The sequence below is a fragment of the Crotalus tigris genome, unplaced genomic scaffold (assembly GCF_016545835.1).
Source record: "Crotalus tigris isolate CLP2741 ecotype Arizona unplaced genomic scaffold, ASM1654583v1 scf7180000024441.2113493, whole genome shotgun sequence".
Taxonomy (NCBI): domain Eukaryota; kingdom Metazoa; phylum Chordata; class Lepidosauria; order Squamata; family Viperidae; genus Crotalus; species Crotalus tigris.
Window position 1 is genome coordinate 681359 of NW_024100610.1, and position 27827 is coordinate 709185.

General features: G+C 39.6%; 1 protein-coding gene across 1 annotated transcript; it reads right to left on the bottom strand.

The window, feature by feature from the left end:
* Nucleotides 1–10648: 10648 nt before the first annotated feature.
* Nucleotides 10649–18556, bottom strand: LOC120302971 (aquaporin-5-like). Its single transcript, XM_039332013.1, has 5 exons — nt 18176–18556; nt 16789–16950; nt 15215–15298; nt 13384–13558; nt 10649–11137 (listed from the first exon to the last, which is right to left on the bottom strand). Exons 1-5 carry the CDS (start codon nt 18554–18556, stop codon nt 11088–11090), a joined length of 852 nt encoding a protein of 283 aa, XP_039187947.1. The 3' UTR covers nt 10649–11087.
* Between the last annotated feature and the right edge of the window lie 9271 nt (nt 18557–27827).

The window sequence follows — 27827 nt, forward strand, 5'->3', positions numbered from 1 at the left end:
TCTCACCCCTGAGACCACAGTCATGTGAATTTTTCATATCTGAGTCAGAATAAGGCCACCTTGGCTCTCTTTGAGGAGGCCTTTCATTTGTTAACAGCCTGTGCCTTTCCTTGGCATTCAAATAACTTGATGTATATTCAGGATTAAACGTCTTCATCCACAAACCAGTTTGGTTAGTTGATTAGTCTATCTGTCCTTTGTTTCACTATGCTTGATTGTGGTATTTCCTGGTATCAAAGTACTGTGAAAAATGTAAAAAAAAAAAAAAAAAAAACTGGCAGGAGTATAGCCAACACTCCAGAAGTAGGCTCAATATACAGAAGTATCTTGACAGACTTGAACATTGGGTGCTATCTAACAAAATGAAATTCAATGGTGAAAAAGTAAGGTTCTACATTTAGGCAAGAAAAACCAAATGCACAGATATAGTATAGGTGGTTCCTGGCTCAATAGTAGTAACTGTGAGAAGGATCTTGGAGTCCTAGTGGACAATCACTTAAATACGAGTGAGCAGTGTGCTGCAGTGCCAAAAAATCCAACTCAGTGCTAGGCTGCATTAACAAAGGGATAGAATCAAGATCATGTGATATGTTTGAGGGAAGTTAGCCCAGAGAAAGAAATATTAAAAAGGGCAGAAAAATATATTTTTCCTCAAAAGGACTTTTTAAAACCAAACCTGGCCCCAAATCTCTCTCTCTGTCCCAAGCAAGAGCTAGCCTCATACGAATGCAAATGTAAAACCATCAGGAAGGTTGGAGCCAGGGAACTCAAGACAAAGAAACTCTTAAGAGTCATTAGCCCAGCCTCAGGGAAGCAGGAGATGACTTTTGGGATATAATAGGACTAACCCATTACCATCAAGTATACCATAGAGGCACAAACTCAGGTCAGAATACGGGACACAGGAAATAGCCTCAAAGTTCATGCCACAGGAACAGGAAACTATTCCAAACAAAAGGCTAGAGGGGGTATAAAAAAACCCCAAGCCCATGTGCTCAGCCCTTCTCTCCTCTGCTCTTTCCTGAAGAACCATCTTTCTGCAATAAACTGTAACCTTCTTCCCAAAGCAGTCACCATGTTTGCTTACTTATTCCCGGCTTGGATGAACCAGATGAAGACTTTACTTCTAACTTGTTGATACCACTTTATAACACCTTGGTAAGGCCGCACTTGTAATACTGCATCCAGTTTTGGTCACCATGATGTGAAAAAGAAGTTGAGACTCTAGAAGGAGTATAGGGAAGAGCAACAAAGATGATTAAGGGACTGGAGGCTAAAACATATAAGGAACAATTGCTGGAATTGGGTGTGTTTAGTTGAATGAAGAGAAGGACTAGGGGTGACATGATAGCAATCTTCCAATATCTCAGGGGTTGCCACAAAGAAGAGGGAGTCAAGCTATTCTCCAAAGCACCTGAACGCAGGACAAGAAGCAAGGAATGGAAACTAACCAAAGAGAGAAGCAACCTAGAACTAAGGAGAAATTTCCTGACAGTTAGAACAATTAATCAGTGGAACAACCTGCCTCCAGAAGTTGTGAATGCTCCAACACTGGAAGTTTTTAAGAAGAGATGGAAGAACCATTTGTCTGAAATGATATATGATTTCCTGCCTGACCAGGGGGTTGGACTAGAAGACCTCCAAGGTCCCTTCCAACTCTATTATTCTATATTCTAAACAAACTCTGAGATGAATTCCTCTAAGCCTTATAGCTGGGATTATTGGATGTGGATTTGTAGCATTAAAACAGCTTTCCTCAACCTTGGAATCATCAGATGCTGTTATAGGCTAATTACCATTTTTAATAGCTAATATGGATAATGACAATGACTATGCAATTGTAAGCCCAACAGTAGCCAAGAATCATGGTGGGAAAAGGTTGTTTTAAAAGCTTTGGGGCAGTGAAACTAGACTGGGTGCCCAATCAGTTGACTTGCCCATCCTTTCCTTCTACCTCTTCTGGGAAAAAAAAAATCTTAACTGTATCCTTCAGAACTAGGAAGGAATCCATGATCTATATGTACTCTATGTGGTATTGTGTGCCAGGAAAGTCAAAGACAACACCCAAAAAGGGACAGGGTTTCTCTCCTACTTATCTTTTAGCTCCTGACTCTGCAGAACAATTCCCAACATAAACAAGAATAAGAAAGATCCTACTGGGCCAAACTAAATGTCCACCTATCACTGCATATCAAATAAAAAAAAAATTAGATACTTCCCTTTTCTCCTGCAACACACCTAGAGATATACTATATACCGTACAACAATTACAGTGGATGTTCTATAAAAATCTGGGCTTGGCTTATCTTCATGCCTATCCTTTATATAAATTTATCTACACTTTTTTTCTGATGAAATAACAACAACAAGGCTGGAAATCATCTCTACAATCTGTTATGGAAGAGAAATCCAAAAGTAAATAATGCATCATTTGATTGTTTCCTGTTGTGGTTATAAAACTACTCCTGCCAATCAATTAATCAATCAATTGTACAAGCTTTTCAGCCACAATAGGCTCCCTAAACAGAACTAAAATTGCACATAGTGTGATTTAATTAGGTGTCCCTCTATGTAAATGTGTGTGAGTATACAATATGGATTCCACATTTTTTCCCTCCAAAAGAACAGCTAGCTAGTTTGTCGTCAGTTACCTTAGACTGAAAAGTTTCACCCTCGGCTCCTAAACAGCTAAAATTTGAGAGCTGGAGATGAATTCAGGTGACTTATTATTTATTTAGCATATGGGGTGAGTTAACTCCACACCAGAAAGAAAGACAAGGGCATCCCGCAGCATCATCCAGGGCCTTCTCTCTCTACCAAAGTCATCTCACAAATGGGTGTCAGATCTGGGAAGGTCCAGTGCCAGCAGGGTTTTGACCGTCCACACGAAATGCTGGCTCATCTTCCCACTGAACTGGAACCTATTTATCTACTCACATATAACATGCTTTCAAATTGCTAGGTGGGCCAAACTGAGGCGAATGTTGGGAGCTCACCCCATCATGCAGTGCTAGGACTTGAACCGCTGGAGCAAAGATCACCTCCAGCATCATTAAGCCACTGAGCCACCATGCTTCTGATTCAGGAAAATAGACTTCATTTTTTTTTAAAAAAAATATTTTTTTAAAGGCCAATTTGAGCAATTTATGAAAGTGGTAAATTTTCTGGCATTGCAACTTTTTATCTATTTGTTAGGCAAAGCTTTCTCCTACTAACTTCAGATAATAAGTCGCCTTCTGTCAGAAGAATGAAATTCTTTTTTGGACTAAGGCTTGCCAACATACCGCAAAAGTGTCCTGGCGATCCAGGCAATCCTCAGTTTGATTTGAGTTAATTTAACTTTAATGAAAATCAAAATTCAATGAATTGAGGTGTAGTTTATATTATTATGCAACACGTCTCTTCTGGCAGATGAAAAATGACTGCCAATCACTTTGGGAGTGCTCAGAGAGCATTCCCATGGGTTTTGGGTGAGGTACAGTTTATGCATGCCTACTTTATATGATTAGGCTGTTGGTCCACCTAGGGCAGGCCTTCCACGGTTTCAAAAAGATCTCTGTGACACTTCTCCTAAAATGTATGAGAAGAATTTCTCAGTGTGATATAGAAATCCTGCAGTTTGAATCTGACAGCATGTTTAAGAAGGAGAACAAAGAGCTTATAGTTGGCTACACATCACATCAGGCCCATCTCTCATGCCAGCTAATGCCTCTTAATCCTCTGTGATTAAATGATATGGCTTTTCTTCTGACATATCTTGGGGATCTATTTCTGCAGTACATGAAGTAAGAATAACAACAGGAGTAAATGTCACATTAGCCCCCCCCTCCCAGATGGAAGGAGAGACATACCATTATGAACTGTAAAGTAAGTTCTTGTCCAGGTGGAGATTTCACAATTTTTATATCCAGAGTCTGATATGTTTAAGCCAATGGTTCTCAACCTTTCTAATGCCGCGACCCCATAATACAGTTCCCCATGTTGTGGTGACCCCCAACCACTTATACATCACCGGGTGCCAGGGGCGTGGCCAAAGAAAAGGGGGAAAAATGGCGGACAGCCTTGTTTGGCGACCTCCGTGAAATGGTCGTTCGACCCCAAATGGGGTCCCGACCCACAGGTTGAGAACCACTGGTTTAAGCTATGTGATTAAACAGGAGAAATTTCCCTATTTTCACACAATTGACCCATTCAATATGAGGATGTCCGGGTTGCAGTTAAAGTAAACACCAATAAAGCATGCTTTTGAATTAGACTGTAGGCTACATGGTAGCTTAATCTCTGGCAGAATTAAGTGGGATTCAGTGATAGCTTTGAAAAAGTTTGCTTTGAAGCTTAGCATTAATGGGAGGTTCCCTTCTGACCTGTCTTAACAGTCCTTTGGATTTATTACTAAAGTTGGATCAAAGCGGAAAGCAAATATTGGATTGTAGATTCATTCTGCTATTTCTGATCATGAAATGCTGGGAATGTGACATATGGCAACAAATATAGCTAATAAGGTAGAATGTATGATATTATATAACACAACAATTTCTAGGGTGAGGCAATACAGTGGAATGGAAATTCAGTATGGAGCTACTGGTTTATATTGTTAATGCACACTCGGCATCATATTGCAACCTGCTTTTAAGTAGGGTGTTTTGGCAATGCATAACATTTTTCATTCTTGAAACCATCAGCAAATGATATAGACTAGAACTGCATCTCACAAACTAGAGCAAAAATCATTTATATTGCATACTTCACCAACAACAGAATATTATTAACAATTTCACATTATTGTCAATTTTAAGAGCTTTATATCAACAGATAAATGACAGCAGGGACCAACAGTTGTAATTTCTGAATAAATTAAGGAATAAACTTATTCCAGACTGTTGGTCTTTGATGTCATTTTTTAATTTTATGAAGTTTTGAAATGAAATTGACAAAAAATGTAGGGAACAGTTGGAGAAAAAACTAGTGGCATTAGAAAAATCTAATAGTGGCATTAGAAGATGAGAATCTCATATATCTTTAAAGAAAAAAAATCTGAGCAATTTCAGTTGAACTCTAACTTATTCCTCAGTTCAGCTCTAATTTATCCACCGACTCTGTCCTATACAATTTACTTTGATTGTCCACAGTGCCTCAAGTTATAGACAGAAGTGATTTATATGATGGGCGGGGGTTTGATTGGGAACTTGGATTGCAAAGCATTTCTGGTGAAATCAGTGATTTCTGATAAGGACCATAAGCAGGAAAGATTTTCAGACATTGTTTAAAAAGAGATGATAGTTTTATGCTGAGAGGCCTAGCAAGGCTTTTCCATGAGATGGGACTCAGCAATATGCGAAGAGGAAGAGAGAATAGGGTGAGATAGGTAAACAGAAAAATATCAATGGAACACAAGGAGCTTGAAAGGGCTGGAATGACCTAGAAATAGACAACTGTATTTGACAAGTTGCAGAAATAGTACTATAAAATAAATAAATTAAATGAAAATAGAAAAGTAGAAAAGGAAAAAAAACACCCAAGAAAGATCCAAAAGAGCTGGTGATGAGAGAAGCAACTCTGAAATATATTATAGCCATTGAAGCAAAATAAAATAAAAGAGTTATTTTCTTTTTTTTTTTGGAACAATGTTAATTTTGACTATTGGGGGCGGCATGAAGAGCAGTTCTGCCTACAGATATCAAACTGACTAATTTCAGCTTCAGTTTCTCATATTTTTGATCATAAATATATTAGGTTCATGTTGTTGTATTTTGTAGAAAGAAAGAAAGAAAGAAAGAAAGAAAGAAAGAAAGAAAGAAAGAAAGAAAGAAAGAAAGAAAGAAAGAAAGAAAGAGAAAAGAAAGCTCCCCTCCAATTTCTGAGTTTCATGGGGAAATAATTTTCTGTATCCACAAGCCTCTAATACATGTTTTTATTTTGGCTCATTTTAGTTTTTTAAAATTATTTTATTGCAGTGTTATATTAAGCTGCCCATAATCCAGTAAAATAATAGCAACACTGTGGCAAAAGAAAGCAAAGATAGTAGCAATAGTAATAGGTGGCTTGATTGCAAAGCCAAAACATTTGCAGCATCACCCGAACACCATGGGCATTGACAAAATCAGCACCAGTCAATTGCAAAAGGCAGCTTTCCTTGGAACAGTTTACATCTGGTGTTAATGATACCTTTAACACCATCAAACAATGAGTTCCCTTTAGTAGTTAATTCTCCCCTTTTTTCCTGCAACTGGAAAAAGCCTGGTTAAGCTGCAGAGAGAAGTTGGTTTTCCTTCTCTGGCCAAGAAGGTGGCAAGAAGGGGAGCAATGGGAGAGGGGCAAAGGCTCTTCTGCAACCTCTGGCTTTGCAAGTGAAGACTGATGAATGTCTTGGGAATAAGAAGATAGAATCATAAGGCTGGAATGGACCTTGGAGGTCTTCTAGTCCAACCCCTTGCTCAAGGCAGGAGCCTTATACTAGCCTAGTCAAATAATTGTCCGTCTATTTATGCATTTCATCCAGTTAATTTAACTTAATCCTTTAAGCATGTCGGATGTCTATTTTTCTCTCCTTCAAGCAATGACAAGTGCCTCTGTTTGGTAGCAAGTCAGAAGACTGGTTATGGGAGTGGGAAAAGAGTTGGCAGTAGGGACAGCAAATTTATGCTGGTTTAGTTTTCTAAAATAAAGCATGGATCGATCATACATTCATTTAGAACTGAGGGAAAGGCCCTGTTTCTGTCTCTTGCAGCAAAAGTAACAATTCTTGTGTCCCTATAAAGACTACGGTAAAACCTAGGTTAATTTGGCAGCTCATAATGGGGGCTGTGAAAGTTATACCATAACTTTTCAGCATTTAAATGGCCACAAGATCCCAGACCAGCAGATATTAGTAACAAATAAAAACAGGAATGTCTGTTGCCATCTAATGGTCATCTGGACTTTTGCAGCCCAAATTTGATAGCCCTATATTAATTTAAGGTCATCTTTTTCGCATGTTGGCCCAGGAAGCGTGAACTGTGCATATGCATGGAAGAATTTAGATCAAATGGATTCATGTCCTCCTTTCTTTAATTTATTCACATAAACAAAGCTAGGAAATCAGGAAATATGCAATAAATGAGATGTCAACCTGATTCTAATTAACCATTCAAATTTAGTTACTACATGAATCACTTATGGCAATTAACAATCAACTAAACATGAGAGCAATAGAGAGAACATACCTGAATAAGAATCATTTTCAAATCAGTGCCAAAAGTAAACTTAAAAGGAAATGTTTTTTTAAAGACTTACCCCCCCAAAAAACACCCACCATCATATTTTCTATGATATTGCTCCCAACTGTAACAACACCAAGGATAAGCAAACTTCCATCCTCTAGAGCATGAGTGACAAACTCACTGTGTCACGTGACGTGTTGCGATGTATTGTGACTTTTTTTGCACTGCCTGAGCTGAGGTGGGTGTGTCTTTAATATGATGCCACCGGCCGGCAGGCCAGCAGTTTGACACCCCATTAAGCGATCCTAGGAGTTACACTCCAAAATCTGATGCTCTGCCTTCCTGCTCTTGCAAATGCAATTCTCATATATGTTTACCCAGAGAACATCCCATTCCAAAGGATTAGAGGCACATGGCAGTAGGGCAATCCTAAATTTCTTTATTAATTCTCACAAAGCCCAATGGGACTTTCTCCTAAGGAGGTGACAGGAGCATAGGTAGATCATGAATCCCAGTTTGCACAGAATATTGTGAGCATGCCTCTGGTAAATGTGGTTTGGCAAACAGTGAAGACCATAAAGCAGGGGTGTTCAACCTTGGCAACTTTAAAATTTGTGGACTTCAACGCCCAGAATTCCAAGGTTTCAGTGTTGCCCTGATTGGACACCCCTGCTATAAAGGTATATAAGCAAAGACTGGCACTGTTAATTGCACCGGGAATCTAATATATATGTTCCCCTGCTGAAACCAGACTGAAAGGGTTCAAGTTAATATGTTTCAGGATTCTCTGAAGCTGCAATGTGACTATTTTTTCCACCTTTCCTAAAAAGGGAAGGTTGGAGACAAGGATGAAAATTGTCCAGTCATGTCCAATAGTGATTTCTTTGGGTGGAGAATCAGTGCCTCTTTAAGAGAGGGCAGAACCATCCACTCTTCAAGGATGAATCTACCACCACCAGGACCCAATCACATATGTTTCACTAACCTGGATTAATGCACAGGTGGCAAAGAACATTGTCTGCTTCATCAGGACTAACAGGATCAAACTCATCTCAGATAACCAAGCCAGACTGGGTTTCAGTCAACTACCTGGGACCTCATGACTAAAAGTACAGCTTGAAGTGAATCCAAGCAATTTTAGCTAACAGATGTCTAACATATTCATCTCAGTGGCATTGCAGGTGAAATTTTGGTTCCACCTTTACAAAGAAGAGACGGATATCTTTTAATAGGGCTACTGGATACTACAGGAAGTATAGTACTGGATGATTATCTATGGACATCATAAGAGAAATATTTCCCTTACTGCCTTTCGATAGACCTTAATAGCAGCTCTAGGTTGTCCTTAGTTGGGTTTACTTCTCGTGTCCACCAGTGACAGGCATTTCTTCTCCTACTTCAGTGGTTCTCAACCTATGGGTCGCAACCCCATTTGGGGTCAATCGACCATTTCACGGGGGTCACCAAGCAAGGCTGTCCGCCATTTTTTCCCCTTTTCCGGCGGGTGCCTTATCTCCCTTGGGCTGGGCCAGCTGGTGGCCCAACCGGTGGTCAGCCTGCTCCATCTCTGCCGCTTGCCAGCTACACCTCGGCCGGTGCAGGGGGCGGCACCGTGCATGCACGGTGCTCCCGGGCAGGGAAAGTCCTCGACTTACAACCGGTTGGGTAGTCCTCGACTTATGACCGGTTTAGTCCTCGACTTACGACCGGTTGGGGGTCACGGCATTAAAAAGGTTGTGAACCACTGTCCTATTTCATCTCCTTCAGGTTCCTTGTAAGCCGAAGGAAGCTCCAGTATCCATGAGAGGAGACAGGCAGTCTAGTGCAATCAAGGCCCCAGCCACCCCTTCATTTCAAGTGGTGACTTAGTTGGACTTTGCATCAGGCTTTCAGGGACATCCCAAGCTTTTTCTGGAACTCTTCCTTAGGCATCTTGAAATCAGAAACTGACCTTACTATAACATGGGAATAATGGTGATCTCCTTCAATTCCAGATGCTTCTGCCAATTCCCAAACAAGGAAAACAGAGCAGGTGTGTGACCACTGTCATGTGATGAGTCCTCGATAACCTGGATCAGGACTAAGGTTGACACAGTGGCCATGAAATCCCAAGCTACCTCAGACTCCACCTCCAGAGAAGGCAGATTGAATTACTGTACCTCAAACAATATATCTGAGAAATTCTACTGCCAATCTAGCCATGGAGGCAAGATGCTCGGGGGGGAGGGAGACTGTTCTGCAGTGGGGGAGGGCTTGGTGGTATAACAGCAACAATCTCAACCGGTCCCCAGAGCCCAACCTAAGAAACAGGGTCTCATATCCAATTATCTGTGAGGCAGTGCCTCTGAACACCAGTAGTATATCTCAAATGACAGACTATTTCACCCAAGTTCCTGCCTGAAGCTGCCCCCCAAACCAAGACGTGCACATCTCTGAGAGGGGTATTCCCCACCCTTGACCCTCCAGATCCCATGAATATACCCCACGTCAACTTCCTCATCTATGATTTAACCATAGATGGACCTTAATAAAACAAATTTTATTGTATGAAAGCTAATTGCTAAGCAAATGACAGTGCTCTTTAATTCAGGGTGGATCACATTTTCATATCCTCATGCTGATACTAGGCATAAAGATAAAACCAATTGAATATGGAAATTTCCTCCAAAGTGAAACATCGTTAACAAGGGAAAAAAGTTTCCTTAAACCAACTTCCTTTATGTTGTGATGGATTTACAGATAGAGAAATAGATTCTGTAAGAGTTAGCCAACCTTTTCCAGTGGGAACTGCACTCCAGTTTCAGATTTAAGTTCAGAGAAGTTGAAGGATGTCCTGAATACACACACTGGGTGGTATTTTAGCAAGTATTTGTCTCAGACTGAACTGGTTCAACTACTGTAAATCTTTCCTGACCTTGTCAGCTGGAAAGCTGATAGTCTGAGTTCAAGACCTGAGCACTTCGCAAGGTTACTTGCTTCAGCTCTTGCAAACCTAGCAGTTTGAAAGCATGCAAATGTGAATACATAAATAGGTACCACTTCAATGGGAAGGTAACAGCATTCTATGTGCCTCAGTGTATAGTCATCCTAGCCACATGACCACAAAACTTCTTCGAACAATGCTGGCTCCATCAGCTAGGAAATGGAGATGAGCACCATCCCCTAGAATTAGACACAAGTGGATAGGGGAAAATTTTATTTTTTACCTTATTTTCATCTGTACATTGATAGCATTAGGAATAATTAGCTACAGAGAAAAGGCCTTTGGTTTTATTCTCTGTCCCTCCCTCTCTGTGTGTATCTTTGCAATTTTGTTTGGCTTTTTTATTGCATATATATATATGCATATATATAAAAATGCAGAAATGGCATATGAATTCTTTAAACGAACAAGAAAATGATTCCTAAACTATTCAAGGTATAAAAGGATCACCAGGCATGAGGATTGTAATAATATTTTATTTATATTATCAGCCAATGTTTTCTGTCAAAAAAGCTCTCCATGTGAATTTTTAACGGATATAAAGAAACATAAAACTTCACCTTCTGGGTTATTAACAGCAATGTTATTTAAGAGAAAGTACATGTAGTACACCATTAAATTTCTATATATTACATACCCCACAACTGCTGGCTGATTAATTCCACAATCCAGAGAAGAATTTGAATCACAGTTTTGAAGTGGAAATGCTTACAAGTTAATGGAACTCAGAGAGAGGATATGGTGACTGAGAGGGGCGTGGCCTTCTCCTTCATAAGAGTGAACCTATCTTTGCTTCCTCTCCAGTGCAGTGTCAAGTCTTTTTGGCACAGGGGCTTTTCAGGAATATGAGGCTTGACGGACATCTTGGGGAGGTAAGTAAGCATCACTCTGCAAAGCTTTCCAGGTTACATGTGTGAAGTATAGTTCATGGGGTGGCTCTCTTGACCCGTGGGATCTGAAAATGGCAGAGGGTTAGTAGTTATTTTTAAGAGAGCTAACCATTGTACAAGAGATATTCCTGGCCCAAATGCACATGCACAGACGTGGGGCAGTCACATTTTGGGGAGCTCTGAAACTGCAGTCTCATGATCTTTCATGTCAATCAATACTGAGAACCACATAACATAACTTGCCAGTTACCAGACTCATTTGCAAAGAGTTGTGCAAATGATTCACTCAGGAAGTTATTGTTGCTGTGCTTCCCTTTACTTATTGTAGTGTGATCTATCTATCTATCTATCTATCTATCTATCTATCTATCTATCTATCTATCTATCTATCTATTCATAAAATAAGTTGACTGTCCTCTCCCCCCTTATGTAAACCCCAGAAGTAGCAGTAAGACAAAATATGGAAACTGAGTTTTCTGGATATTGTTTGTGTGCATGTATGTCTATGTGTGTTCATTTGTCCATTTAATTATCATTAACTATGGGCATCCATAGAAGATGCAGGGCATAGAAATGACAAAATATGTTGCAATGTCACAACACAAACTGTACCCCTTTTGCATAACTATCACATCACATACATGCACACTACGGGTGGGGCTTGTGTTGCAATAGCACAACGATATTTTGTGATTCTGACAAGGACCCAGATTCTATAATGCTTCCATTGCCCCCTCCCCAGTGAATATGAAATATGCAATGGGACACAAAAGACTATGTTTGCCTGCCACAAAGCCAATCAAATTATTTCTTCCAGCCTTATGAGTGACAAAGCATTATATGAACATCTTTTCAGCTTCAGCAAAATGGGATAATTGCATCAGTTCAGAACACAATAGAACTCTGTATTACCCCATTGCTGTAATTTGGTCAGAAGAAAGTCAGAATAAGGAAATGAGTCAAAATAGAAGGCAGAGCTGATCTGATGCTTTCTTTGCTCTCTGAGATGGGCAGATGCTCCCAATCTGAGAAGCCAACAGAACAACTTAAACGGTCCCAGGAAGCACAATTACAGACACACTACTGTTTTTCAAAAATACCTGACGGGAATATCTATCAATGCCCAAGCTGACAAAGTAGGAACCAAATCAGACATAACCGTAAACATTGAGCTGATGTCTTTGATTCTCAGGGCAGGGAAAAGTATGTCCCAAAGTCCATAGACTCAAAAGGATGAGAGGAAAAGGGCTAGGTTTTAAACCCTGGCATAAATATAAGATTTGATTTCTATATGCTACCTCAGTGTTTCCCAAACTTGACAATTTTAAGGCATGTGGACTTCAACTCCCAGAATTCCACAGCCAGCGTTGCTGGCTGTGGAATTCTGGGAGTTGAAGTCCTCATGCCTTAAAATTATCAAGTTTGGGAAACACTGTGCTACCTATATGTTGATTCATTTTATTGATGCAGCTAGTGTCCACCTAAATGGACAGTCATGAACTCATTGGGCTTGTTAGCCTATACTCTTTTGAGAAGAGCTGTGGAATTTCTTCCCCAGTATTTCATACTGTAGTCAATAAGGGCAATGACTTCTACAGCCAGCTGGCAACTTTTAGATAAGGAAGGCCTCATTGATGAGACACATTCATGAGTGGGTCCTCTCCATGGATGTGGAAAATCATAATAAATTTTGGTTGGCAGGCCAAGGAAATTAAATCTGATGCAGTAATTATAAACCATTTAGATTAGAAGCAATGCCAATGTTCATACATACACACATAAACATCATTTCCAGTCTCTGTGTAAAACAGATAACCTTTATGAACATTTGGCAATCATGGCAGATCCTATTATTAATCTGAGTTGCACTGGTGGTTACAGTGCAGTACAGTACTGCAGGCTACTTCTGCTGACTGCCGGCTGCCAGCAGTTTGGCAGTTCAATCCTGACCGGCTCAAGGTTGACTCAACCTTCCATCCTTCTGAGGTTGATAAAATGAGGACCCAGATTGTTAAAGGGAAATATGCTGACTCTATAAACCACTTAGAGAGGACTATAAAGCACTGTGAAGTGGTATACAAGTCTAAGTGCTATTGCAGACATGGTTTAAATCCTTGGCCTGGAGTTAAATCCCATGTTTGCTTGTGGTGGACTAAGTGGGCATGGCATTAGATTAGAGTTTAATTTGGAGCACTTTAATTTATCCTTTTTCTTGCAATGGTAAGGCGTGGTTTCTCTGTGTTCTGCATTGTTAATAAGAATGGGTGGTGGATAGCGAAGCCATTCACACAGATTTGATATAATCACTCACTGTTCCAGCGTGAGTCAGTCCTATTTCCTGGTGTCGGTTGCAGATCATCTTCACAGGGAAAGAAACCTTTAAAAATAGCCAGTCTCTCCTCCCTGCTCAGTCTCTGGGGACATAGGACGTAGTTGTATATTATAGCAGCCAAGATAGCCCCTATGAAAGGTCCCATCCAGAAGATCTGCAGAAAGAAGTAAACAAAAAGCAGCTTTGAAGAATACAAAAATGTTGCTTCGTCAGGCCAGGATCCCTTGTATCCCTTGTGTTAGATGTTCCATTGCTAGACAAACCACCAAGAAGCAAATCTGACCCAAATAGTTTGACACCTGAGAAGAACCAGTAATTTCCACCTAACTGCCAAGGTTCCATCTCCTCTCTGCATACTTCATGGCAAAGTATGTTCTGAAGACAACTGCTACAGTTCTTCCTCTGGTTTTCATATTCTACTTCTAGAACAGATTTTATGCTTAGCCAATACTTGATGCTCTCTGAGCTTGGATGTTTGGGGTTTTTTTGCCAACGTTTTATTACCAACCTAGATAACATCATCAATGTTAGTAAGAAGTGGGATCTGCCCTCTCCATGTTGATAGGAGTGGTCTTAGTGGTTCCTTGATAATATATTTGCTTCTCTGAATCTACCATTTAAAACATGAAGACTTGTAAATACGATACACTTGAAAGGCTGACATCTTCAGAGCAAAATTTAAATTGTAGAACTAGATTAAGAGTCACTGTGTAGCACAGGGTTTTACTTTTTTTCTTTTTATGCCTTCGGGTTAGTCTTGACTCTTTGCCACTACTTGGACAAATCCCTGCAATTTTCTTGGCAACCTTTTTGGAAACGGTTTGCCATTGACTCCTTCCTCTAAAGGGAGAGAGAGAGAGAGAGAGAGAGGGAGGGAGGGAGGGAGGGAGAGAGAGAGAGAGAGAGAGAGAGAGAGAGAGAGAGTGACTAGCCCAACATTGCTTAACCGTCTTTGTGTCTAAGGTAGGATTTGAACTCACAGTCTCCTGGTTTCTAGCTTGATAGCGTAACCACTACACTGCATTGGCTCTCAGCATACCATTAGAGGTGATATTCTTGAAGCAAAGGGAGACAGGGCACTACAATAGCTCCTAAGGGCCACTGAGGATCAGCATCGTTTGCTTGAAGGCCTCTCTAAAAGTGAAGAACTGCAAGAGGACAAAGCGGAATGAAACTGCCCATCTTCAGTGAGCACCAGGCTAATAGAATATGCACACAGGTGACTTGGACAGTTTCCCCCACCATCGTGGGTGCGTAGAATATCTGCTGAAATAATTATTTCTAAATATTAGTTTGTGAATACTATTATGCATAATGGTGTCTTGGGTGTCCTCTGCACCGATTATATATTTGCTTATTTTTTTTGATGACAGCTCCCCTTTCCTATGACTCAATTTCAGAGCAAAATCTAGATTGCCCAGGATGACTATTTCTCACAAATTGATTAGGTCCCTTTTAAGCCTTTGGTGCTAGTAAGTGATGAAAATCTGTTTTTAAGTGATGGAATTCTCTTTCAGAGAGCTTGAAATAAAACTGTGATAGTCTTAGATTGGCAATTAGTTATTAAACATGTATGCTGCTGACTTTCAACAATTTTGGGCCCTCTAAGGCTTTTCCCTGCTTTGTCTTCATTATTGATTAAATCCTGCCACTGTTTTCAAAATCTTCAAATATAAACCAGGGTTAAGACTCTTGACAAATTGAGTAACTAATGGATGGAGCTAGAAGAAGTTTTATCAGTGAAGGAAGTTTGGTGTGCAGGCAGTTTAGGCTAACAATTGAAGGTCTGAGTCCACAAGGATAATCTTACCCAATGAAAAGGACCAAATTTTCCCAGTATGACAGCAGGGGCAAAGGATCTTGCTGGATTTATGGAGCAGCCAGTATAATAAATCTGTTAAAGGAAGAAAAGGCATTAGTTTAGATTGGTGATGGTCTTCTGTCAGGAAACTAAAGTAATGTTTCCCAATCTGGGCAACTTCAAGACACTTCAACTTCAGTTCCCAGAATTCATCAGCTTGCTTAACCATTGCTAAGAATTCTGAAAGCTGAAATCCACATATCTCAAAGTTGCTCAACTTAAGAAACATTGACTTCAAATATTCTATTCATGGAGGCTTTTACTTTGTCTTTCTCCTGTCCTGCATAATTTATTATTCCGTTCTTTGTGGAGATTCTTTGCCTCACTTAGATAAACTTCACTATCAGGATATTTCCCATTTCTTATTGCCCATTGCAACAAAATTTGCATATAAGCTATCTACAGACATTTCCTTCAGTTTTCTCCTGTGGATATAAATTTGGAATGATCTTGGTATTTGGCACCCAGCAGTACTTCCTTTCAGTACAACAGTGGAATCTGTGTTGATCCCTATCAGAAATAGGGAATAGCTCTCTGTATGGAAGGATCTTATATATGGGAACAGAGGATTATTTGCCAAATCCAGTTTAAAGATAATACACTATGAGATTGAAGTTATTTATCTATATGAGAATCTAGACAGCAGAGTGGGCAGATACTATGAGACATCTGGTCATAATCACCCACATTATGTGAGTGGTTTTGAAATTCTATTGAAAATATCAAAAGTATTTCTAAATTTCCATGTATACATATGAATTAGATCATGCCCTCACTTGGCCTGCTTGTTAATGCTTTCCTTAATATTGCATTCATTACAATGTCACACATTTGTAAATATAATACAAAAGACAGAAATAAAATTATCATTCCAGCATAGGTGTTTATTGGGTTAGATACACACTCCAGCTTATGGTTTTCTCAAGAAATTGGTGGAAATTGAGGGGAAAAGACTGCCCTGCAAATAAATCCAAATACAATTAACTACTGTTTGCAGAGTTTCATCTCTGCACTTTAATAACAACATTAAGACAGACCTATTCTGCATAGGGCTTCTGAATCAAGGGTGTTGGTTACATTGATTTCTGAACTGAATTGTTTTGATACTAATTAAGGATGTCAGAAACACTCTGTGAGAAATTTCATTAGCTGTGTCAAGATATCTGTGGCTTCTCAAATTTGCTCAGTATTTAGTTTTTACAAGTTTTTCTGTCACCAGAATCTGAACTGATCTAGAGTCTCTCAAAAGCATATGGCCTTCTACTTGGCCTCCTCAAAGTGAAGCATTGCTTAAAAAACAAGCAAATCAACTTTTCAATGTGACATTGAAATGTCACATGATAAAACCAAAATCAAACAAGTCAACACGAAGAGTAATCCCTCCCCCCTAGTCTCACAAAATCTTACCTAGCTCCTGCCCCTTTTCCTTCATCTTTTTTAATAGGGAGATGTATTCTGCTGTGTTTCCTACAAGCAAATCTTTCTGCTTAATAATTAGAAAAGAATAAAATGAAGGGACTTACCCCGATAAGGTGAGCCATAGAGACAGCCAGGCCGATAGACAATGCTGCATTGTTTCTGTCTCTCCTGCGTTTATCAGTTACAGAGAAGATGCACATAACCATACAAAAGGTTAGTATGATTTCAATTAGAAAGGCTTCACTTGCAAAAACATCTTTGGAGACCTGCCAAAGTGTAAGAAAGGAGAGTTAAGGGAAAAAAAACCCACAGGCAAAACAAAAACAACCTTTTTACTGTGTCCTTGTAAATTTCCCATCAACACAACCTTGATGTTGTCTTCCCAAAGATATGCTACTAGGATGTAAACTCCATTGAAATAGAGGAGGACTAGCCAATTCTCTTCCCCCTGCTTTGGCTGCAGGTTTTGCTATGTATGTGGAATTCTTCAGTAATTGTTGTAGAAGTAGCACATTTTTTTTTCAGATGAAAACACTTCCCCAACTGTGAGTGGCAGGCTACTGACTCAATCGTAGAAGGACATGGAGGGCCGTCCCTGAGGGCACCTCAGCAGTGGCAGACTCTCTTCCTTGCCACTGCATGGCCATCTCTATCTATAGACTCCCAAAGGCTTCTTTAAAATTCACAATGCCGCTCTTCCCTTCTGTTGTCCTGCAAGGTGATCTCAACTTCTAACCCTCACAAGTGCCATACGCTGGTTTTACATATAAAGGTTCTATATAACAATTAGGCATAATAATTTATGATTACCTTTCTTTTTTTTATAAGGAACACATCTCACGGCCTAAATACACGTCAACTCTAAATGCTCTCAACAAGACCAGATTGATGCTTCTGTTGTGCAAAAATGCTTCAGAAAGGAATTTTGGAAAATTGGATCCTGCTAGACCAGTGGTTCTCAATCTTTTTAATGCCGCGACCCCCCCCCAACCGGTCGTAAGTCGAGGACTACTCAACTGGTGCAGCACCGTTTGCAGAATGGGACTTTTGGCGGGCTCAGCAGGGCAGAGACAGCCTGGACAATTCCTATTGGCTTTTGAAAGCCAATAGAATTAGACTCTATTCAAGAGAGTCTATTCTATTAGCTTTCAAAAGCCAATAGAATAAAAGGGAGTAGCACAGCTAAGGAAAAGGGGGAAAAATGGCAGACTGCGTTGTTTGGCAACCCCCGTGAAATGGTCATTCGACCCCAAATGGGGTCCCGACCCACAGGTTGAGAACCACTGTGCTAGACATCGCAACCTCTTACCCTTTGGCTAATTCCTTAGCAGAGCACCCAGATAACTATACCATAGGATCTTTTGGCAAAGTTGGGGGGGGGGCTCTTAAAGAATTGCCTGTTTGGTTTATGCTCATTCACTGACCCAATGCAATAAGTTGGGAATCATGCACACAAGCTTCTTTCAGATGAATTGGCAAATAAAGACTTACATTATTGGCAAATAGTGTTGAGCGGATGTCTCCAGGTGTCACCGAATAGATGATTCCGGTACCAGCAAGGGCTCCCAATACCTGTAGGATCATATAAAATACGAAGCGAACGATGGAGATCTGGTTCCCCACAAAGTAGGCAAGGGTGACAGCTGGGTTGATATGCGCACCGCTGATAGGACCAAATATTTGGACCACGGTTGCGACGGTTAGTCCAAAAGCCAAAGAAATCTGGAGAACGTTAGGCTCTTCCGAAGGCCACTTGAAGGATGCGCCCATGACAATGCAGAGAAAGATTGCAGTTCCTACAAATTCACTTAGAATAGCCCAGGCAAATTTGGGGCTGAGAATCTCTGCTCGTCTTTCAGTAGTAGTAGCCATGGCTGGTGCAGTAGACACCGAGTGGGTGTTAACATGGAATTTGTAGGCACCACAAACAAGGAGTAAATTTGCTGGGCCATGCTGCATGCATTTATAGAGAGAAAGGGATGGGTTTAACCAAGTATAGGTGGGGCCAAAGAGAAACCTGTCAGTCATCTAGAGGGTAATTTTGGAATCAGGACTACTGTATTTCGAGGTTAAAACATCCCAAACAATTTCCATAGCTAATGAGAGCTCCAAAGATTGGGGGAAGAGGAGACATTCTTCTCAAAGCATTATCTTGTCTTTGAGAAGCCTTTTAGAATTATTTCAGAGCATTCATAACATCATAGAATTATAGGGCTGGAAGGGACTTTGGAGGTTTTGAAGCAAGTAAGAAGTTCATTGTCTTTCTTTGCATTCTCATTCTCTGAAAAGTGGGAGTTCCCATATTTTATTTGGTAACATGCAAGTAAATGCAACTGTATGCATTGAGATGGGGTGTACAAAGCTTTGTCTGCTATAGGACCAAGTTCTCATGTGTCCTTATCAATGGGGTGATCTTGGAGAGTCCTCCCATAGGTCCATGTGACATCTCCAGTTCATTTTGGTTTCTTCCTGACATAGTTCAGGCTGTAGTAGAGAAAGCCCCTTGAGCATTAAGCTGAAGACCCTCATGATTACAGTTGAAGAGAGGGTTCAAAACATCCTTGTTTACTCAGGCCTTCTAATTGAATCCATCGTTTTCATAAGTGTAGTTGTTTTAGCCCCTTAATTATATGCTTTAAAATGCATCATGTAATTGCGTTGATTGTTTGTTTACATTGTATTTCAGTGTTTTTTATTCACTTTCTGAAAAGTGTGCTGAGACATTAAGGAAGTGAGCCGTTTGTTTAAACAAACAAATACAATGTTATACACAATTTGTAACTCAATGAAGCTATGAGCTATGCCATGCAGGGCCACCTAAGACTGACAGGTCATAGCAGAGAGTTCTGACAAAATGTGATCCACTGGAGAAGGAAATGGCAAACCACTCCAGTATCTTTGCCATACATTCACCAGCAGAAATTTGGGGATGAAAAGAAGAAGTTTTTTTGGGTAGGGATTATTGTCAGACTAGGTTTTTCTACTCAGCGTATGTTTCCTCTCTTTTCTGCTGATCTGAAGTTATCTTGCCTTCCACTGCTTTGGGCTATGTTGCGTTCTAGAGTCACAGATGCCATCAGATTAATACTGATTATTATGCTAATTGCAATCATATTTCCATATGGGATGATGTCACAAAACCTATTCAGATTGTGGCCAGATTCTTTACTGGTTTCTAAGAATGAGCTATGTGTCTTTCATTTACATAGTCTTCATTATTCAAACAGCATGTATGGGGCAGAAATGTTTTTGAAACCTACTTGCATTTCTAAAATCCTATTTAAAGATTTTTGTTGTTCACAGACTTGAGGCACTGAATAGATCAAACGGACCATTTAATACATTTCCTACCGAGTTGTACATAAGGTGAAAAATTCATTTTATCTTCTGGCCACCTGAAAGGAGGGACCTGAATAATGGAAAGATAAATAATGAAAAGGAATGGTATGGCAATGGAACGGTGGCAATTACAACAACAAATATTGTTTTTATTAGTTGTATTCATTTATAACATAAAATGTGAAAATACAAAAGCAAATAGTAGGGGACAACAGTAGAAAAGGGGAAAACAAAAAAGGTGTCAAGAAAGGGAGGGAAAGAAACAAAAGGCATTGACTTCTGACTCTCTCTGTAGCAGGAAAATCAGACATTAAAATCAAATCTCAATTGCTTACATTTCTATAGTAGTAGTATGGACTAACCTTTTCTGTATCGGCAAATCAATCTAATCGGTAAAACTCAGAATCATAATATCATTTTTTTTCCACCTCAAGCACAAAGTTCAGAAGCAGTTTCCAGGCAGAAACAAAAGTACTTATGTTCTTTTCTTTTATAAAACAGTGGCAATTACAACAACAAATATGATGATTTCAGATGTCTGAGATGACAAAAAGTATGAAGACTAGAATGTGTATTGGAGGATTTGGGGTGTCTAACTCCTGCAGCTACAGAAAACATTTCAGGTCCATGTTGTAGAGTTCTTTAAAAAAAAAAAACAAATAAAAATAAAAACTGAAATTAGAGCCAGAGTTTTTCTTGAAGCAGTTGCAGAGCAAAAGCTGAAATTCCTTCTCGGGTGAAATAATTTGCTATCCATGTTCCTATCTAAACTCACTGAAATGAATTATTCAGCCAGATTGTTCTCAGAAATGTTGTCACCTAGGATCAGCTGCTACCTCAGATCTCACTGGGGGCTTAAAATCAAGCCAGAAGGTAGTATAGCTCAGCTACCACATCTGCTATTACCAGTGGTCTTCCCAGTCTGTTGGTGCCTCTGAATCAGAGGTAACTTCTGGCTTTGACAAGTCCCTGATGTTTTCTTGGCATGATTTTGGAAATGGTTTGCTGGTCTATGTCATTTCAGAATATATTCACCTATATCTCTTTTCCTTTCTTTTTTAAAATACTTGTTATTGCTGGGTTGCTCAGAACTTTGTGACTGAGTGGTTGATCAATGTAACAAGTGAGTGAATGAATGCAATATCTCTCTTTCCCCATCCCCTTGCCCCCATCTTTACATTTCTAAACATATTTATTCCAAAGTATTTCATTCATTCATTCATTCATTCATTCATTCATTCAATCATTCAATTTCTAGAGCTGCCTAGCTCAGTCCAGTTACAATGGCACCTTGGTACTCAACTGCTTTGAAACTTGTCGAATTTAGTACTCAATGCATTTGACGTGAAAATTTTGTCCTGGTACTTGTTTGGTACTCGACCGCAAGCTAGAACTTGTGTCAGTTGCTTATCATATTCCTTATGGGAAAAATTTGTTTGGTATTCCTCATTTTTGGAATTTGTTGTGCCTTCCAGAAGCAATTAATGATGAGTACCGAGATACCACTGTAACTCTTTTTATTTTGATATCTTTCTGAGCTGAAATCTGCATTTGATCCTTCAACCAATGTGGGGAAAAAAAAGCAGAGAGCGATGTTCTAATCCATATATTAATTCAGAGTGTGTAGTTCAGGTAGATCAGACTTTGCCTTCATCAGATTGCCCATCAACCAAAAATGCATCTATCATCCAAATGGATGCAGATTTGCCTATTTCAGGGTTTTTCAAACTTTGTTCTGGAGAATCCTAGTGTTCTGCAAGAACTTGGTGAGGCTCTGTAAAAAACTAAGGGAGGGAAAATCGTTTATGCAAATATGGCCATTTTATATCACTAGAGCTTTGCCTTTTGATTAGGGATTCCATGGGTTTTTTTTTTTCAACTTGTTTGTGGCCTGAATAAGTTTTAAAACCCTTGCCCAAGAACATAAAACCAGTCCCTTTCTTAGCCATTTGATTTGTTTTATTTAGAAAACCTTTACTTCACCTCACTCCAGTCACACTCAGTTTAATTAGATTAATTCATTAAAAGCAACCAGGTAACTCCCCCAACCCTCCCCCCTCAAATCTATGGCAAAAAGACAGAACAAGATCATGACTAATCATGAGAGATATATTGAACCATACACAGAAAGGAAATCCTTGACATTTTATGTTACACTGATGTGATATGATATGATTAGACGAAATGTAAGAATGCCCACGAATCACGAAGATTTCCCCTTTCTCCTGATAGCAAACTGACATAGCTGTTAGGAGAAGCCATTCAGATTGTCATATACAATGCACTGGGCAGAATAAATAACTTTTGAGGAACAAGAGGAAGTGTGGCAATCAAGTGAAGAGTCAGATAAAAGAAATCTGAGTTCAGGGCAGAAATGTAATCTGAAGAAGCATCTCAGACATGGCTGTCCCTAGTTCTCATGAAGATAAAGGGAGGGAGAGGGAGGGAGCACATTTAGACTTACAAGATTGTGTTACTATAACCTTGTCATTAAAAGTAGTATTAACTTGTGTGTCTTTGGTTTCTAAATTTGATCTATATTGGAGGGCTGATACCCAATCTTGAATTAGGATAAATCATAGACAGCAATTGCTGCTTCAAGCATTGATATGATTGTGTTGACTCATATATGACATTGATTGGGTGGCAGCCTTTGGAATCGCTTAATACATGCCCACACTACAAACATATTTAGAGATTAATAAGATATGGGTGACAAATCCCTAATGTACAAGACTAGGAACCTCATCTCTGGATTGTTATTGCTTTTTCTGCTCCTGCCTCAGATGGGAAATATTTGCTTCCTAAGCTGCAGATGAGTCTCTCTGTATTTATTTGGCCCTCCCATCCTGGGCAGAAGAGACATTCCAGGATGTCCCTTCACTCCTGCCATTTTTCCTCTACCAATGGTAGGAATGGCCTTTCCTGGACTCTACCCATTGCATTACTGTGGCGTTGTCTGGAAAACAATGATGAATATGCAACTGAGTATTCTTAAAAGGTTTATACATATTGAATTTTTCATGCAGATATCTAGAAAACAGGCTTCCTCACAAATAGGTCATCTATGTAGTGTGAGGAAAAATTAGGGAGGGGCAAACTAATCCCAATTCAATTTGAATTGTCAATAGAATTTTGATTGTTGAATCAACTTCCTCCACCAGCTCCCTTGAGTGATTTTGGCTTTGTTTTCAATCTTTTCATTATTATTTTTCCCCATAAGTTAATGGGACAGAATTTATTTTTGTTGGAACTATTGCCTTCATCCATTTCATCAATGGACATCATCAAGTCTAATTTTCTGCATCTTTTCATCCCATCCTGTTTACGCATCATTAGCACAGCCAGCCACTTAGTGAGTTTGCTTAATGATCTACCTGATATTACAATGACTGAGTGAAGCTGGTGTGCATATGAAGAAATGTTCTACTAGATTAGACCAAAGGAGACTATCAATAATTATTTAAGCAGATCAATGGATACAGTTGGAGGCAAAAATTTAGTTCAGAATAGTATGCTTTGATGAATTCTTCAGCCAACAGAAATTGACAAAACCTCTCACATCCATTATTGATAAGTTGACAGGTCCAGAATAAGAAAATTGAAAATGGCAGGCCAGTTAAGATTCCTTGGATGGATTGCTTGGATATGCTGTTTTCTCCACATTTTTTTTTAAAATAGTCCTGGCTAAATCACTTGGGGATTTGTTGAAAGATATAGTCTAGCCAGAAATGCTAAACATGTACTGTACATATAATGATAGCTAGACCAATGGTTCTCAACCTTTCTAATGCCGCGACCCCATAATACAGTTCCCCATGTTGTGGTGACCCCCAACCACTTATACATCACTGGGTGCCAGGGGTGTGGCCAAAGAAAAGGGGGAAAAAATGGCGGACAGCCTTGTTTGGCGACCCCCGTGAAATGGTTGTTCGACCCCAAATGGGGTCCCGACCCACAGGTTGAGAACCACTGAGCTAGACTGACAGATAATCGATAGACAAATAATTTTATTAAAGAAATGAAAAAAGTTTGTCTATATGCAACAAAACTTCTTCCTTGTCACTGTGTCCAAAAGCAAAATAAAACTAATTGCAATCAAACACATCAGCAATTTACTTCGGCAAATCCTATGATAAACTCAAGAGCAGAAGAAAAGACTGTCCAATTACGTGTTACACTTGTCATAATTTTACACATATTTTGAAATACAGATTGTAGAAGGTATTACCATCCATCATTCATCAGGGAAATCCTGCTTTATGACAGAATGTGAAATATTTGATAATATTAGTTTTTTTATGACAGTTTTTTATATTGAAGAAAATTATAGAACTGTTAGGCATTATTGGATATGGAGAAAAACTTTGATATGGTACAAACTGAGTTTTCGGTACAAGACATGAACAGAAACAATTTTCCTGCAGAATTTATTTCTTGAATAGGTTGTTGTTATTCTAATTTATTCCTCATGAATAATAATCAATGGAATTATCTCCAGAGTAATCAAAATGTGATGTGAACCACGTCCTTTGATATTTAATTTGGTCTTGGAATCTTTGGTATGTTTAAAACAACAAATTCAGGGAATGCATGAGAGCAAAACTGAACATAAATTATTGTTACAGGCAGATAGCATTTTGGTCTTATTTATAATGTTTGTCAAGGATCTTTATTACATTCATAGAAATCGTGCAGCAACATGGTAAAACCTCTGGATAAATAATCGATTGCAATATGCACAATTTTATAACAATTGGTAAAAAAATGTCCCTGTAGGCATTTATAATGCAGGCAAATAAACAGGATTTATTTATTCAGGTAGTCCACAACTTACAACCACAATTAAGCTCAAAACTTACAACTTATGTTGCTAAATAAGGAAGTTGTTAAGTGAGTTTTGCCCCATTTTGCGACCTTTTTTTGCCAAAGTTGTTAAGTGAATCGTGCAGCTGTTAAGCAAATCTGGCTTCCTCCATTGACTTAGCTTATCGGAAGCTGGCTGGGAAAGTTACAAATAGTGATTACATGATTCAGGGACAGTGCAACTGTCCCTAAGTACATGCCAGTTGCCAAGTGCCCGAATTTTGATCGTAAAACCATGGGGATGCTGCAAGTGTAAAAAGCAGTCATAAGTCACTTTTTTCAGTGTCGCTGTAACATCAAACGGTCATTAAGCAAATGTTTGTAAGTCAAGGACTACCTGTTAGGAAAATAACCCATACAGTATAAGTGAATATTTAAAATTGTAGTATCTAGAGATTTGCTAAGCAATCCCAGAATATCCAACAAGGTTTGTTTATATGGAACTGGAAGAAGGTGGGGGGGGGGAGTCTCAAATTCAGGCTAAGACTTCCTGATATTTTCCTGAGAGTTCTCATTATGAAGATCAGCATGCTGAACCTTCATAACTAAACTTTTCAGCTTAGTGGCAATAAATCTATGCTTGAGACGTCTTGATCTGTTGACCTTAACTGTTTTGCCCTAGGCCAGAGGTAGACAACCTTGGCTGGCTCAGGAATTTTGGGAGTTGAAGTCCACCAGTCATAAAAGAGCCAAGGTTGCTGACCCCTGCCCTAGGCGAACTATGTGAGGCTTAAAAGAACCACTGATTTATACAAGGCTCACAAAACCACTGAGCAAAGGGTTGGACTGCAGTTGGATAGCAGTGACTACAGCAAGATTTCCCACCATGGAAAGGGTACAAAATGGGCTCTATCTGTTTTGGGGAGGAGGCCAAGGAAGTGAAATTATGAAAGCAGCTCTGTACGGTCATGTTGCAAGTTCCATCCCTTTTGTAAGTATGCCATGATGTCACATATACATATGAAAGGGACAGAGCTTGAGGCACAATGAGGGATGCTGCTTTAATTATTTAAATTATTTAATTATTTTGACAAAAGCATCAGGTCCTGCACTCTAATAATTTGTACAAGCCTGAATAATAAGATTTTATAATTTTGCTACTGTAAATAACTACAGAAATGCTTGTTGTATTGTGTCACACAGTAGAGTTTTTTCTTTCATTTTAATAATCTTCCTTCCTTCCTTCCTTCCTTCCTTCCTTCCTTCCTTCCTTCCTTCCTTCCTTCCTTCCTTCCCTCCCTCCCTCCCTCCTTCCTTCCTTCCTTCCTTCCTTCCGCTTTTTTTTAACTATAGAAATTGTTTCTATGCTAAAAATACTCTTTTTTGTCCTCTGTCAAAAACAACAACAAATAAAACAAAATCCAATCAAATTCTGATAAATACATCACCGTCAGAGGATACTGAAATGCACTTGCTATCTGCCTTTCTCCTCTAAAGTTGTCTAAACTACTGTTTATCGTTTTTTGTTGGTGTGGAAGAGTTTACCTCTTGAAAGCAGAACTGTGGCATTTGTGCAGCTATCAGTTCAACACAGCCACAGTAATTTGGAAAGTGGGAACCTTTATTTGTGTGCCACATTCCCCTTTGACTCCAGAGTAGCTTATGAGAACTATTATGAAGATAATAACATAATGCCAAAGGCTAGGTTCCCAGCATCTCTGTTTTGATTGAAAAGCCCTGTCACCTTAATTAGAATTCTCTTGTAAAGCCATAATTTGTTTTAATTTAATTCGAATGGTGTGCTATTTTGATTTGCAAATCATTTTATCCCACCCCAAGAGATCAAAGCAAATTTCTTCCTCCTCCTTTTCCTTCCCTTCCTCCTGTATTTCAGCCCAATGACTGAAATTATACAAAGTTTATGGTTACAGTAAATTGGGCTGATGTGCCAAAGTGTGGATTCTCAATTTCTGCTTGGCCCATCACCAGTGCAGGCCACTCATCCACTTCCTCAGTGCAGGAATAGCGATAGCACTTAGACTTATATACCTACCACTTCACAGTGCTTTACAGCTCTGTCTAAGCAGTTTATAGATTGCCCCCCAACAATCTGGGTCCTCACTTTACAGATCTCAGAAGGATGGAAGGCTGAGTCAACCCTGAGCTGGTGAGAATCGTACTGCTGGCAGTCGGCAGAATTAGCCTACAATAATGCATTCTGACCACTGCACCACCATGGCTCTTTTGAATTAATCTCCTCCTCCTCCTCCTCCCCCTCCCACTGCAAATGCACCCCATGCCTGTGTTTTCCAGCTTCAGTTCAGAATGGCCATTTACTGCTTAAGCCCTTCAGAGCAGGTGGTTTCCAGTGCATTGTTCCAATCTCTGCCATGCTGGATGAAAAGGCCCATCATCCCTGGCCTCCTTTCAGCATCTGTTAGTAATTATGGCAGTTGTATTCCAGCAACACATGGGACCCAGTATCAATTGAGAAGTCTCTCTCTCTCTCTCTCTCTCTCTCTCTCTCTCTCTCTCTCTCTCTTAAGAAAAAGAGCAAAGCAGCAATAGTAATAGTCAAATCTTCCAATTAGAGTTAAACCCAATCCTAACAGAGGTGTATATATGTGGATATGAAAGTAGTATTGTGGGATTTGATGGAAGTCCACCCATTCTTACATGCATATAGTTGTCACAGTTTTTGTCACTTTGAAAAAACCCTGTCAGTGCCTTTGAGTGCCACCTAGTGATCAAACTAGGAACACATGGTCCATGCAGAGTAGATCCTCAAATCTGATGTCATCCCTCTGTCTGGGAAATGTGTTATACCAGGGGTTCTCAACCTTGGCAACTTTAAGACTTGTGGACTTCAACTCCCAGAATTTGCCTGATTTTAGGGCTAGAAGCCACCCTTGGTCTTTGGCTGGTGTTCTGCACCCATCCTCCCAAAAGAGAAATGGGCCAAGACCAAGAGATGAAAAGAGCCAAGACAATATATTTG